This window comes from Equus quagga, chromosome 20 (genome assembly GCF_021613505.1).
Source record: "Equus quagga isolate Etosha38 chromosome 20, UCLA_HA_Equagga_1.0, whole genome shotgun sequence".
In the NCBI taxonomy this organism is placed as follows: Eukaryota; Metazoa; Chordata; class Mammalia; order Perissodactyla; family Equidae; genus Equus; species Equus quagga.
The window spans coordinates 24,381,260-24,396,550 of record NC_060286.1 but is presented as its reverse complement, the minus strand read 5'-3'; the positions used below and the strand labels follow the sequence as shown (position 1 = coordinate 24,396,550).

Genomic DNA, 15,291 nt, shown 5'->3' with positions numbered 1-15,291 from the left:
ATCCACCTGTACCATAGCAGAGATTCTCAACCCTGGCCAAACACTTGAACTACCAGGAAGGTTTTAAAAGACGCAGATGTCTAAGACGAGGGCCAGGATAATTAAACAGAGTTTATGAGGGATGGAGCAAACACTTTTATTTATTTATTTATTTTTTAATTTATTTATTTTTTTCAAACACTTTTATTTTTACAAAGCTTCCAAGATGATTCTAATGTGCAGGCAAGGTTGAGAACCACTGGTCTATAGTTTGAACTGAATCTGCCAGTAAAATATTTTCAGTAATACAGCGTTTGTAAGAGGAGCACTGACTATTCCATTCGAGATTTTATTATGGTTATTATGAGTATTCTAATGGCCCTGTACTTTCTGTTTTGAATTATCTATTCTCTAAACAGTTATCTTTTGATTTTTCAGGTCTCCCAAGCCATTGCCATTTGTGGATAACATTACATAAATTATTTTGATCCAAATATCATATCTCTAACATGGAGTAAACAATGGAAGATGTTGAAAAGAATTAGTTTACAGTGTAGGGAATGCGGAGGTTTATAATGGATGAAGCTGAGCGATCTGAGGGTAAGATTAATTTTGAAGGCTGCAAACTTGTGTTCCTAACTTCGCATCATGTCCATTGCGCCAAATTTTCTTCCGAATTTCTTAGTTTAGAAGTGTGAGGCATTCTCAAGGTTTTATTGTGACTGTCATTCAGCCTATGTGATAATAACCGAAGTTCTAGTTTCTTCAATCAAATGATACCTCCTTAGAGGGCTCTCATAGATCGGCTGTAAAAACAGCACATAGGAGCCATTTATTCAGTGGGATGAAAAGAATGATTCCCTGCTTCTTATCTCATTTTTATAACCAGGAAAAATCAGATCCTACCTCTTCAAGTATCTTCTTAGCACATAAGTCTTATGTAATCAATAGGGTGCCCATACCATGTATCATCCAAACTAGGATATTTTTGCGAGTTAAAACAGGGTGCTAATCATTATGCCAGAATAATAGATGGGAATTTGTACTGCCCCAGGCAAACTTACCTAGGGTTAACCTGGTGATCTCTCCCTTGCCCCCTAGATATACTAGCCCTTTAACTATTATTCCTGTACATGTGTGTGCTTTCATTCAACAAACATCTATGGAACATCTACTCTATGTGAGTAAATGGGCATTGACAAAACAGACCTGTTCCCTAGCTTCCAGGAGTTCCCAGTAGTGGGAGACACAGAAGGGTAAATGACATTAACATATAGGGTGAAAAGCGCTCTGATGTGGGTCAGGAAATGCTTAACCCAGACTGGAGAATCTAGTCTAGAACAGTCTCCCCGAAGGAAGCTCCAACAGGGCCTTCAAGTCTGCCTGGATGTCCTGTTTATCTCTGTCAACCCTCCGTTTATTGCCCATCACTTTTATTTCAAACCTTCTCAAGCTTCCAACTCTGCCAGCTCCACCCTCAATATTAGTAGATAATCTTTTAATAATTTGTAGAACAGATTGAAACCTTTAGATGAGAATTCCTTGAATTCCCCTCCAATAAGCCTATTAATTTACTCACACCTGCCCCATCTCTTATATCACTTTCTTTTACATCGTAAATGGTGATCATCTTCTGTAGAGAGTCAATCCCTCTATTTGGATCCCCTCTCCTCCTGTTTCCTCAGGATCTCAGGCTCTTGAAATTGTTCTTTCTTCACTTTTTTTAGCACCTCCCTCTCTACTGACGCCTTTCCCTGGTCCTGCTTACATCCACCTGATTATGACTTATCACTCGCTTAGGAAGGAAACTGGAGGCTCCATGAGTTTTGTCAACTGTTGAAAGCAAAGCATCTAATGAAGTGACAGGCACAAAATATGGCTCAATAAATATTTGTTGAATGAATGTGTAAGCATATCCAAGTGGAGACACCAAGTGGGCAATTTTATAAGGGAATGAGAGAAAAAGGAAGAGCTAAAGGGAAATTTGAAGTTTTTAGCTTACAGTTCACTAAATGGTGGTACTCTTAAAAGGAGATAGAGTAGAGAAGGAGCAGTTTAGGAGGAAGGTGATGACTTTATTTTGAATATGCTGAGTCTGTGGTGCCTGTGGGACATCAAGGTGATGATATTTGGAACGAAGTTTGTAATGCAGGTCTGAATTGTAAAAACAAGTCAGGGCTAGAGATAATCATCTAGGAATTAGTGGTATTAGGTAATAGTGAAGCCAAAGGAGTTGGAGGTGTTCACTCAAGGAGAGGAGTGTACAGAGGAATTAGGACAAAAGAAACAAAGGAAGAATCGTATTTAAGGAATTGAGTGAAATGAAATGAAATAAGAAACCAGGAAAGGAGACAGAGGAAGAACAGCCAGGGTAAGAGGATACATACAAAGAGGGATGAGAGAACAATATCAAGGAAACCAAAAGAGGAAGAACTTGAAGAAGGAAGGGCTGGTGAGGAACATTAAAAACTACAGAGATGTTCAGTTAGAATGGTTTCTCGGCCTCAGCACTACTGACATTTGGATAATTCTTTGTTGTGGTGGGTATCCTATGCTTTGTAGGATGTTAGCAGATCCTTTGCCTCTACCTGTTAGCTGTGAGAAGCACCCCCCACTCTAGTTGTCACAACCAAAAATGTCAAAGGTCCCTCAAAAGACACAATAGACACTCAATAAATCATCACGAAATGAATAAATTTAGCATGAAACTACAGGTTGCTCCTGGTTGTAATGTCATTTGGTGTGCCTGAATTACCTTCATCGCTTGTCAGAATCAATTAAATGAGATAAAGACCTGGTTCATTTCGTATACAGATACACTGTTCGTCAACTCAGCATGGAAGTCCTTTTTCTCCTCACTCTGAGTGTATAGAAATTCAGTTTTCTAAGGTTTAGAATTATTTTTAATTCTTTTCTTTTTAAGTGAGAGAAATCAAATCATTGGCTACATTTATGACAAAATGTAAACATTTGTACCAGTCGTGAAAAGTGACTCAAGAATTGGTAACTAGGATGGATAGATTACAGACAGATATGTAAATTGGTTTATGGAAGAGATTCTCAGCTAAGATTTTGCCACATCCCAAGATATATTAAAATACATTAAGAATTATTAAATTCTCAAGGCCAAATGAATTTAAATTTGCTTTAGGTTTAAAAAATATTTAGGAATTAGGAAGTGGAGATAGAGCAAAATCAAAAAAGCATCTTGTACATAAAATTTTCACATATATTAGAAATGTAGATGTCATAGCCTTATGCAAGTACAATACACAAGAATTTTCTTGATAGAACACATTTAGGAAATAACATGTCACAATTGCAAAATTCTCTTTATATTAAAAGAAATGACTTACATCCTGGAAATATTCGGCAGATTTGAAAACGCACGACTGGGAATGGTTTTCAGATGAGTCTCTGTAAACTTCCTAAGAAAATAACAGTTACAAAATTAGAGTTTTAACAGTTGGACTTTTCTAATAAATAACCTTAATTATAAAGACAAATTATTAGAAGCATGCTGGTCCTTACAATACATATTTCATCATACGTAATCAACAAAAATAATACTTGATGAGAAAACAAACATACAATTTTTTCCCCAACAAAACAGGAATTGAGAATGAGACTCAAATGCAGAAAATAAATCTTCAAACCATCTTTGAATTAGCAGTAAATAGAATACCTTGTCTAACATCATATTCCATTTTTAACTGAAGGGCAACTTAATATAGTCATCAGTTTATTAGGACCACTGAATTCATATCATGCACTTGTCAATAGAAATGTCTTAGAATGCCATCAGAATATATATCAAGAGGAATTAAATGCATTTGATATATCTTATAGATTTAAAATAGTCTGTCTCCCCACCGAGGTGCTCCATTTTTTGACTTCCTTTCTTTGCCATAGCAACTGCTTGAATAGAATCCTGTATGGAAAAAGATGTACCTACTGTTCTAACTCACCTTGCAAAAAGAGAGTGCCTCACCATGCTTATCTTCTCCACGGGTCTGTTTTTGCTATTTAAATATTGGTAATCACCCATCATCCACTTACTACCTTATTTAAGATGTTAGACTAATATCTTAATACACAAATACAAATACAAAATTGCATATTTTCCCTCTAGGCTTCAGGGTTATTTCTCAACATGCTATATTCTTGACGTAGGCATTCTTTGAACTACTAATTTTTGCAGTGATTGAAATATATTTAGAGCTTCCTGTTTCCTGTTCCGTATGTCAGGAACCTAGAAGTCACCCCTCCAGCCTAACAACAAGTAAAAACTGAACAGCCTGAAAAATCAACAACTCATCTTGGATCCATAAGAGAGGGGAAGACATAGGGCAAACCAATGCCCCCAAGATTGGAGAGACAGTGACTACAGAGAGTCCTGGCTTTCCAAAGCAGAGACTCATGAGTGAAACCACCAGGGAAGCAATGCCAGGGTAGAAAAACCTGAACTTCGATTGAAGAATTGCTGGAGGCACAGTGTGGACAACTCAGAGTTGAAACTCCAAGGGACCCAGTCAGAAGGGGTTCCTCCAGAATTTTGTGAGATTTACCTCTAGGAGCTTGACCAGGTTCTAACAATAAATATCTAAGCAAAGGGAGGGGAAACGGAACCATTTGGAAATAACACCAGAGCACTCTGTTCTTAACAAGGCTTGCCCTCAGGGGAAACAACTTAACCAAAGCCTAACTGACCTGGAGGAGGGAAACACCCAACTCCTGCCCACTCTAGCCATCCTGTCCTACCCAAGGGGAGAGAAAAATCTGAGAAAACCTTGTGAAGTTCACAGTCCAGAGGCACAGGCTCGCTAAAAGCCTGAGACCTAATCATAGGATCATAGAATGCTTCCCCTCGTCCAACATCTCACCACCACGTTACTAAAGGCCTATTCAAGCAGTTCCTTTTACCTGGTATATTGTGTTTGTCTATCAAGAAATGTATCTGTAATTTGCCTAATCAAAGCATCAGCAGGGCCAAGTTAGCTTATAGAAGGACCTATTAACTTGGGGGTGGGGGGGAGGTGATGTGAATGACAAAAGAGGAGACTGTCAGCCTCTTCCAACACTTGGTGTTTCAGCATGAAACCCAATGTTGTCTTAATAATATGATTTCAGGAATTCAGGTCCCAGAAATTGCCTACCCTCCCTCACGGGTCTCCCACTTACATTCCCTTAATTGGATTGATTAAAAGCCTGTTGGTCCAGAGCCAAGATTCTCAAGTTAAAAAGATACGAGAATAACAAGTCATTTGACTAAAATCTCCAAGTAAAATTGGGCCATGCCAAAGGAAAACAAAGGATACGATACACACCTGTTGGGAATCACTCAAGGAGATCAAGTTTCTTAAGCTCAAAGATAGTCTTACTTATAGAGCACATCGTAAGGCATGGATCCAAGGGCCTATTTATCATAAGATTGCACACACTGCTTGTAGGTAATGTGGACCTAATTTATAACTTTAATTGGCTAAAAAGTTGGGGGTTTACTCTGTGTTCAAAAGTAAATAATATATTTAATTAAAAGGAAAATTAGAGTAAGGTTACAATCATTTCTAAAAATTTGACTTGGAATAGAAATAGCATCTAAATACAATTTATTATTCTTTGGGTTAAAGGTTCAAATAATGTTTATATCCTTTCCCATGTGTGAATTTCTGAAATAGAGAATACATGTTTCTTGAATTCTCTCTCTTTCACACACATAGACACATACACACTTTAAGTTAGAACAAAGATCGTCTCCTACTAGTGAGTGAGTTGCAGGTGATGAGGTTCAGGACACACTCTCCCAAAATACGGCACCTTGGCATATTGAATATTTTAAGCTGGAGGAATTTGAGAAATGGCAAGTGGAGGATGGACTCTCTGACTCTCCTTCTCCCCTGAAGTAGGTCATAAGACCCTCATGTGGGAGGTACCCTCCTATAGCTAGAGGAGAGGAGCATTCTTTGTCTCTCAAGACACCAAGAGGAATCTAAACAAACAGACCTTGTTAAGTTCTCCCTGTTTACTACCTTTAAACCTCATACCCCTTTGTCCTATCACATTTTTCCATAACTTTCCACTCTCCATCAAATTGGCATAAACACACTCAGGTTTATCATATCTTCAGGTCTTCATTTCCTTATGAAGGCTTCCATGTCCTGTAAAACTTACACTAAATAAATGCATATGTTTTTCTCTTGTAAATTTGTCTTTTGTTACAGGGTCTCAGCTGAGAAACTAGAAGAGTAGAAAGAAAAATATATTTTTTCCTCCCCTACAGTTTCTGGTGACAAGATGGGATAGTAAAAGGCTGGGATACTCCACTAGCCTTGGAGACTGCAATTGAGGTCTGGGACAACTGACAAAAAGTCGGCAGAAGGTAAAAATTCTTACCATGTCAGTTTCCTGGATCTCTGCTTTGGTGGTCAGTCAAGAAAGGAAGGTAAAAATTTCTCTTTGCCCCTTCCTTTCTAAATTCAGATTAGCAGGAAAAAACTTTTGTAAGAATTAGTTCTTCGGATGCTGACTCTTGTGACTTTGGTTTTGAGAACCTGTTGGTTATTGGTCCTTTTCCTCCCAGGGACAGCTATTGCTTTCCTGTTTGTTTTGTTTTGTGTCCTGAGAGCTTCACTTGGTTTTCCACCTGCCAGAGTGTGCAGGTTGTTGGTTATCTTTTATGTAATTCACCTAGGAAACAAAGATTTTGTGTTTATCAAAATAATTTCTTGTGCTTTATGTTGTCTTTCTCAGGCCTTTTGATGACTTAACAAACCTAATCTTCGTAATATTAAAAGATCTAAAGGTTTTGTTTACAACTATGTAAACTTCTGTATTTGCCTTTAAAATCTTTTATTGTCACTTTGGTTAAATAGATGACCAAGATCTTATTTAATCAAGTGTTCAAACCTTCTGACATTTTTGACAAACTTCCCCACATCAAATTCTAAATAAAATCATTTTAATTTTGAGCTAACTTTGAGATTTCCCAGATGGCCCTTGCAAAACAAACTTAAAAAGAGCCCATATGATCAATCACTCTTCTTGCTGCATTTTTATAAATAATTAGGCCAAGTTTAATGAGAATAGACTTATTTTTTGCAAAAACATTGGATTAGCTTTGGTAGAAATGGAGGTGATTGTAGAGAAAAATTTTGTTTCAGTGAAAAACTATAACCCACTTTTGTGAATGTTCACTATCTTTGAGCTATTTTCATTTCTTTGTAAACTGGATCCTTACTATGCATTTTGTTAGTAATTAGTGTTTCCAATTTTTCTCCCACTTCCTGACTTGGCATCACTAAAAACTAAAACTGCCCATTTCTCAAAGCCCTGTAGGCTGAAGGGGGATGCTGATGTAAACTTTTAGGAAATCACCATGACAGATCATGTATGGCTACTCTTTGTGCCTACTGCTGTGTGGCCATTCAGAAAGTTCACTGGAACACCCAATGCCATCACCAGAGATATTCAAACTGCAAACTGGGAAATTCATTAGATTGTTAATGCCTGTCCTTACTCTACCATCTAAAGATGCTTTGAGCCTAATATCTAGAAACCTTGACTAACGACCCCCTAGACTCAAAAACCAAGTTTATAGTTTGTTCTAACCATTAACCTTTGTTTTTCTTTATTTCCATAGAAATGTCCCTCATTAAATGCCTGATTGCTAACACCATATAGAGGCCTAACTTATGTGGGGGAGCAGAATTGGCCATCCCAAAATATATTTCTTTGGCTTGATTTTTTTTTTTAAGATTTTATTTTATTTTCCTTTTTCTCCCCAAAGCCCCCTGGTACATAGTTGTATATTCTTTATTGTGGGTCCTTCTAGTTGTGGCATGTGGGACGCTGCCTCAGCGTGGTTTGATGAGCAGTGCCATGTCCGCCCCCAGGATTCGAACCAACGAAACACTGGGCCGCCTGCAGTGGAGCGTGTGAACTTAACCACTCGGTCACGGGGCCAGCCCCTTTGGCTTGATTATTTTTTTTTTGCCAGTGATAAAACCTGACCTTTTATTTATTTTTATTTTTATTTTTTTTTATTAATGTTATGATGCATTACAAGCTTGTGAAATTTCAGTTGTACATTTTTGTTAGTCATGTTGTGGGTACACCACTTCCCCCTCCGTACCCTCCCCCCACCCCCCCTTTTCCCTGGTAACCACCGATCAGATCTCCTTCTCAATATACTAATTTCCACCTATGAGTGGAGTCATATAGAGTTCGTCTTTCTCTGACTGACTTATTTCGCTTAACATAATGCCCTCGAGGTCCATCCACATTGTTGTGAATGGGCCAATTTCATCTTTTTTTATGGCTGAGTAGTATTCCATTGTGTATATATACCACATCTTCTTTATCCAATCATCAGTTTCTGGGCATGGAGAATCTGAATAGACCAATCACAAGTAAGGAAATAGAAACGGTAATCAAAAACCTCCCCAAAAACAAGAGTCCAGGACCAGACGGCTTCTCTGGAGAATTCTACCAAACATTCAAAGAAGACTTAATACCTATTCTCCTCAAACTGTTCCAGAAAATTGAGAAAGATGGAGAACTCCCTAACACATTCTATGAAGCCAACATCACTCTGATCCCCAAACCTGACAAGGACAACACAAAGAAGGAGAACTACAGGCCGATATCACTGATGAACATAGATGCAGTGATTTGGCTTGATTATTTTTAAGGACAAAAGACTCTGAAAGAAACTTTGACCTTCCCCAAGTGCCTAAAAGAATTTAAGATACAAGGCGTGTTCCAGGAAGGAGCTAGCACCATAAGATAACTATAGTATAACATAAACTAGGTGTGATAGACAGGGAGGAACCTAACAAAGGCTTTTTAATCAAAGTCCTCTCCATCTCTCATTGTTTTTACAAGGCATGGTCAACAATTATTTATCAAACATTTGCTTTTCCATCTCCATGTAAATTCCCTTCCTCCTCTTTGAAGTCCCAAACCACTACCTCCAACATCCTCCTTTGTCTTTAGCTGAGGATGGTTTTTTAGGTGGTGGCTTCGGCTATTTTGGCGAGTGGCTGAGATTTCCCTGGTTTCTCCCATGTATATATGTTATTAAACTTTGTTTTATTTTCTCCTGTTATTCTGTCTCCATGTTAATTTAATTCTTAACCAGCCAGATGGACCTAGAGGGTAGAGAAGTGGTTCTTGCTCCCCTACACTTACATGGGTGCCCTATCCCCACACATATCACCAGCTCCTGAAATGAGACACAACTGCTTAGAACTGACCCAATCCTAGGACTAAGAGACTCGTTCAATGGGCTATGGGACAATCTACCAACCAAGCTTCTAGACTATCGAACTTCTTGGGGAAAGTTTCAGACAGGGGATTGACAGGGTTCTAGACATGCTACCAAAATACAGCACCTTGGTATGTTGAATATTTTAAACTGGAAGAATTTGAGAAATGGCAGGTGCCGCAAGGACTCTCTGACTCCCTTTCTCCATTATGTGTACATAATCTGGAAAAATAAACCCATTAATAAGTTGAAGTTTCTTTTTCACTTCTGGTGCAAGTTGCCTCCCTAAAATTCACCACGTATTAGCTTAAACTTTGCCTAATTAACATAAAAATATGTAAGAAGAAGTTTCTTCCAAGGCATCTATTTCTCTTCAAGTAAGGAACAAAATTCATTGCCTAGGACATGGCATCTAGCTAATTAAATAAAGAAGATACCATATTTATTTACAGAGCTTTTGTTCCATTTCCCCCAATCGTTTTGCTATAAGATGAGAGTCGTGGAGAATAAATTATTGTAATATATGAATGCCTTGCCTACCCTTCGCCAACCCCAGATGCGTGAGCCTTAATCCTTATAAAGTTTCCTGGCGGTTTTGTTATCCAGTAATTTTGTAGCCTCAGCTAATTGATGTGTGTTTATCATCAACCTGTTTCTCTTTTTGTCCCCCTATCTAGGGGCAAGCAGCTGGATGTTCTTTCCATTGTCTACATTTCCAAAAGCAGAACTTTTATTCAAAGAATCTTGTGACATTGTAATTACTGCTTTAAAAGTAGAGGAGAGAGAAAAAAAAGCAAATGATTGTGATTATTTGGCCAAAATAGTTTATTTTACTTTCAGAATACATTTTGAATATTTGTGGAAAAGGAAAAATATGTACCTAAGTATATATTCTTTTGACAAACGCATTAGAAAAGCTTCCAGCTTTTACACTATTGTCCAAAGAATTAGCATCAAAATAGTATTCGTTTCATATGAAAATACACAAAGTACTGAAGAGACTCTGTTTTTTATTTGGCTTTGATGGTTCAAAATAAGAAGGCAATGATTATTCTCTCGGAAATAGAATGAAGAATCTTGGAAAACTGATCTCATACAAATAGTACCAACATTTACTACTAATGACTAAGGCATCACTATAACTCATGGGAGAAAGGGCTCACAGCTATAGTTTCATATCCTAAGTGGAGTATGTACATTTAATAGTTAAACAAGCCGGGTTTTGGGTATGGAAAGTCCAAGAGAGAATAAATATTTAAGCTGGGTGATCCAATTTAATTTATTTTCTACGACTTATTTAACCAAGAATGATCAGTGAGGATATGACTTAGAGTCAAATGTTTCCTTTGGGCCCTGCTGAGGGCAAGATTTATATTTCTTAGATGTCTTCATTTAGAAAATATAATGCAGAAATAGAAATGCATGTGAAACACTATTGATTGACTTGAAGATTTTGCAGAATCGGATCCAGTTTTAAGTACTGTCTTTTCTTGTTTTTGTGGTAGCGATGGTGGAGGGAAATCTGGTTAATGCTGGCAAAGAGAGCAGATGGGTCTCTATTTCCAAGAAGAACAGTTGGTGTAATTAAATCTCTTACAGTAATCTTGCATGATAGTAGTCTCATTTCACTGAAATGTTATCAACATGTAAATCCAATCAACATTCCAACATTTTGTTTCTTACAAGGTTTCTGGAATAGTAAATACATAGTTTATGTGTATGTGTGCATATGTGGGTGTGGGTTTTAATTAATGCATATTTCTTACAACAGCCCCTACTTAATAAAGAATGTAAAGTATGAGCATGTCTGAATTTTCTTGAATTGAAAAACCTTTTTTGCCATGGCTAAGCTTGTGTGATCCAGAAAGACCAAAGTTCCCATTTACGTGTCGCATTTTTGGTCTCTTGGCAATCAGGCTGAGCAATTTTGTGATTCTGCATGAAGCTTATTCGCTTAATATCCACATCTGTATTTCAAGAGCCCTTTGTATTAAATACCTGTGTCAGTCAAACAACTGATATTTCATTTCATTGAGATGTGCCAAGTGTATGACAGTGAACTAGTCAAGACAACCATAGAAAGTGCTGGTAGTAGAAAAAGAGGGAATTGGTGCAAATAATTCAGATACTTACATAGTGTGGATTATAAACTGGACAATATTAATATAATTTTAATGTGACACTTATCATTTGACCCAGTGTTTTTCCTTTGTTGAGAAGAAATTCTCACTGGTGAATTTGTTTTATTATTGTGCAATTTTTTTACATAGTTTGTCAAGAGTTGTGAGAGAGCACAGCAAGCAAGGGAATTAAAATCAGGGACATAGACCCAGAAGGATCGTGCAGTCAAACATGTGGACTTTTTACATATAGACTGTACTTTAAATGTGAAAGTATCTTAAATCTGTACTATGTTGCGTTTTCTGGTTTTGGTGGTAGAATGGATTTTAGTCAGTGTTGCTGCTGAATTATTTACAAATAATACAAAAATAGCAGGTGGTGTCTATGATGCAAGGTGTGAAACTGCAGCTGAAATAGTGTAACACACTGCCCAGATTCCAAGGGCACCTGTGAGTCATCATTTTGGGACAGAATATTCTGTCTGGGCTTTAATTTTTGTGACTTGAGCCTCAGAAACCCAGGCAATGGCTTGACAGATTTGGCTTATGGAAATTGTCCAGCTTAGGCCATCTGGGAGAGTTTTCTATGTGCAATGCTTGGTTTAGGTCTCCAGATTTTAAAATATTTAATTTGGTTTTATTTCATTATTTGTGATAACTTTTATACTGAAACTTTTTTCCACAAGTTTGAAGTATAATTTACATTCAGTAAGATGCACAAATCTTAAATACTATATACTTAAGTATACTTATACTGTACATACAGGTACACATATATCCTTGTGACCAGGACCTGAACAAAATTGAGAATATCTCCATCACCCTAGAAAGTTCTCTTGTGCCCCATTCCAATCAGTAATCTCACTCTTCTCAGAAGATAATCACTATTCTGATTTCTAGGACACAGACTGCTTATTTATTAACTTCGCATAAATATAATTATACATTAGTCACGCTTTTCTGTCTGACTTCTTTCGTTCAACATAATGTTTTTGAGATCTGTTCATGTTGTTAGATGTATCAGCAATTGTTTTTTATTGCCAATTATGAATACATATAATTTGTTTATTCATTCTCTAGTTGATATTTTTCCAGTTTGGGGCTATTATGAATAAATATTCTATAAGTATCCACATACAAATCTTTTTATGGGCATATGCAATCATTGTTCTTGGGTTAATACCTAGGAATGGGATTTATGGATCATAGGTAAGTATATACTTAACTATAATAGAAATTTCCAGTTTCCAAATTGATTGCACCATGCTCACCCTTATCAGTGATGGATGGGACTGTAGTTAATGCACATCCTCACCAACAGCTGGTATTATCAGTCTTTTCAATTTTACCCATTCTGGTAGGTGTGTATGTATAACTTTCTTAATTGGTATTTTTAATTACTAAAGTATTTGGAGAAATGCACGGTTGAGTAAAAATGTTTATTTGTATACACGTGTGAACATTAATTTTATGTGTCAACCTGACTAGACTATGGAGTGCCCAGATGATTGCTTAAATGTTATTCTGAGTGTGTCTGTGGGGGTGTTTCTGGATGGGATTCACATTTGAATAGGTAGACACAGTAAAGCAGATTGCCCTCCCCAACGCAGATGTGCCTTATCCAATCCACTGAAGGCCTGAATAGAATAAAAGACTGCATAAGAAAGAATGCTTCCTCTCTGCCTGACTATCTTCAAGTTGGGACATTGGTTTTCTCCTACCTTTGGACTCAGACTCAAACTGGAACTTATACCAGCAGCAATCTTGATTCTCAGCCCTTTGGACTCAGACTGGAACTATACCATCAGCTCTCCTTGTGTCTCCACAATGCAGATCTTAGACTTCTCAGCCTCCATTATTGCGTGAGCCAATTCCTTATAATAAAGTCAATCTCTCTTTCTTTATGTCTCTGTCTTCCTCTCTCTATATATATACAGATAGAGACAGATATGTAGATAAATAAACTCTTGATTCTGTTTCTCTGGAGAACCCAGACTAATACAACAAAGATCTAAATTGAAAATAATAATAAACACCTACATAGCACTCATTGTGCCAAGCACTATAAAAGTGCATGACGCTTATTATTATATCTTCATAACAGCCCTGTGAGTTAGACAGCATTATTACCCCCATTTTACAGATGACGATCTGAGATGGAGAAAGGTTAAATAACGCGCTAAGAGCCACACAGGTGTTAAGTAGGAGATCAGAGTTTCAATCACAGGCAAAAAAGACAGAAGATTCGCTAGTCTACTCTACTGCTGTTCTGCAAACTGTACAATGTGGATAATAATACTCCCTACCTCATAGGGTTGCTACGAAGATTTAATAAATTATTATTAGAAGCACTTAGAACAATGTTCAACACCTAGTGAACACTAGGTAAGTGTTTTTGTTGAAGAAACAAAAATATACAAATCAGTTTGCCAATTTATTATTTGATGATGAGAAATATAACTATCACATAGACCATAATATTCATGTTGGCATGTTCATTTTTTCTTGTGGGCAGACTTTTGAAGGGAACCAAGACAGATTTAGAAGATTGCTTAAAGAGCCGAGATAAAATTAATAGAATTGATATAATAAGCACCTACAGAATAAAAGAAGTTAAGCTTCAGCTCCACTGTTCTCTTTTCCTCTATTATTTCTATCCTGGTTGCAAAGTTAGCTGAAAACTTGGGTAACAATAGGGTTTGATAACTTATAAAGAGGCAATCTAGGAAGAATTCTTTTTCATGAAGCATTGTCAGGGTTTATTTTACCATCTGTGTTCCATCAGTACAAGAAGGAAGAGGTTTCAGCTGCCTTTTGACTGGGCTGCCCGGTCCCAATTCTGCTAATAGCTATCTCTGTGACTTTAGGTATATTATAAACTCTCTGAGCCTCAATTATTTTTCATGTGTGGAGAATAATATCTTTTCTCATTAATTCACAGGATTATAATGAGAATCATGTAAAATAATCTAATTGAAATTAAATTGAAATTTTTGTGATTGTGATTATAATAGTATTAATAATTTTTATAATTAACAAGGATTTAACTTCTTATCTCAAAATATTTGCCCTATTATAAGGATAAAGAAGTGGCTGAGAGAGAACAGAGGTTTTTGTTTTTAAACTGAACTTGGTTCTGATTTGGGGAATGGTGTAAGGCAGAGGTTGAAATTAGTTCAAAAATGACTCAAGGCCCCATGTGACCCAGGCTCACTGGAATGTCATTTTCAACGGAGTATCATTAACATAATGAATTCCCATCTTTACTTGTGGGACTTAAAGAACACTAAAGGGGAACCATTCATAATTCTCACAACACGTCTTAAAAAGTCCGTTCCTTTGCTTCTCCATTCTTGCAAAGCCATTCCTGCTAAACCTCCAAAATTCTTTGTCAAGTTTCTTCCTCCTTTTCTCTTTCTACTTCATTTTTTCTTAAAAGTGTTGGGTTATATAAACTGACCTCGCCTTACTGGTTATTTCTGCCTCCTTTTTAGATGCTACCTTACCCTACCCGTTTTCCTGATTTTGTACCTCAAATTGTACAAGAAAAATGACTCATAAAGAGTCTTCCTTGAGGGGAAGATGGGAGGCACAAGCTAATAAATATTGTCCCGGCCCAAACAACTTTATTTAAAAAATAACATTAAGATGTTTTCTCACAACAGTTGTAAAATCAATGACTTTTTATAAGACTACAAACACTCAGTTCGCCATACCATTAGACCATCTGTGGGTAAGGTTTTCTAATAGCCGTTTTCTGAAATCATTTCAGCTGGAGGACAAAATAAATAGCCTTAAAATCACCAAAACCTCATGTTTTTCCCCGATGAAATGATTTACAGGGTTTCATTTTTACTTCAACCTTGTGGGCAACCTTTATTAATATTATTACCATATCCAGCATCCAATTGAGCAAACTTGAATTTG

The 15,291-nt window shown here is 36.9% G+C and overlaps 1 protein-coding gene across 1 annotated transcript in view; it reads right to left on the bottom strand.

Moving 5' to 3' along the window:
• TSHR (thyroid stimulating hormone receptor) overlaps positions 1 to 15,291 on the bottom strand; it is a 151,412-nt gene that overhangs the window by 60,105 nt on the left and 76,016 nt on the right. The window contains exon 2 of the mRNA XM_046647729.1: positions 3,336 to 3,407. Within this exon, the coding sequence (XP_046503685.1) occupies positions 3,336 to 3,407 (72 nt within the window). The remainder of the gene's footprint in view (positions 1 to 3,335; positions 3,408 to 15,291) is intronic.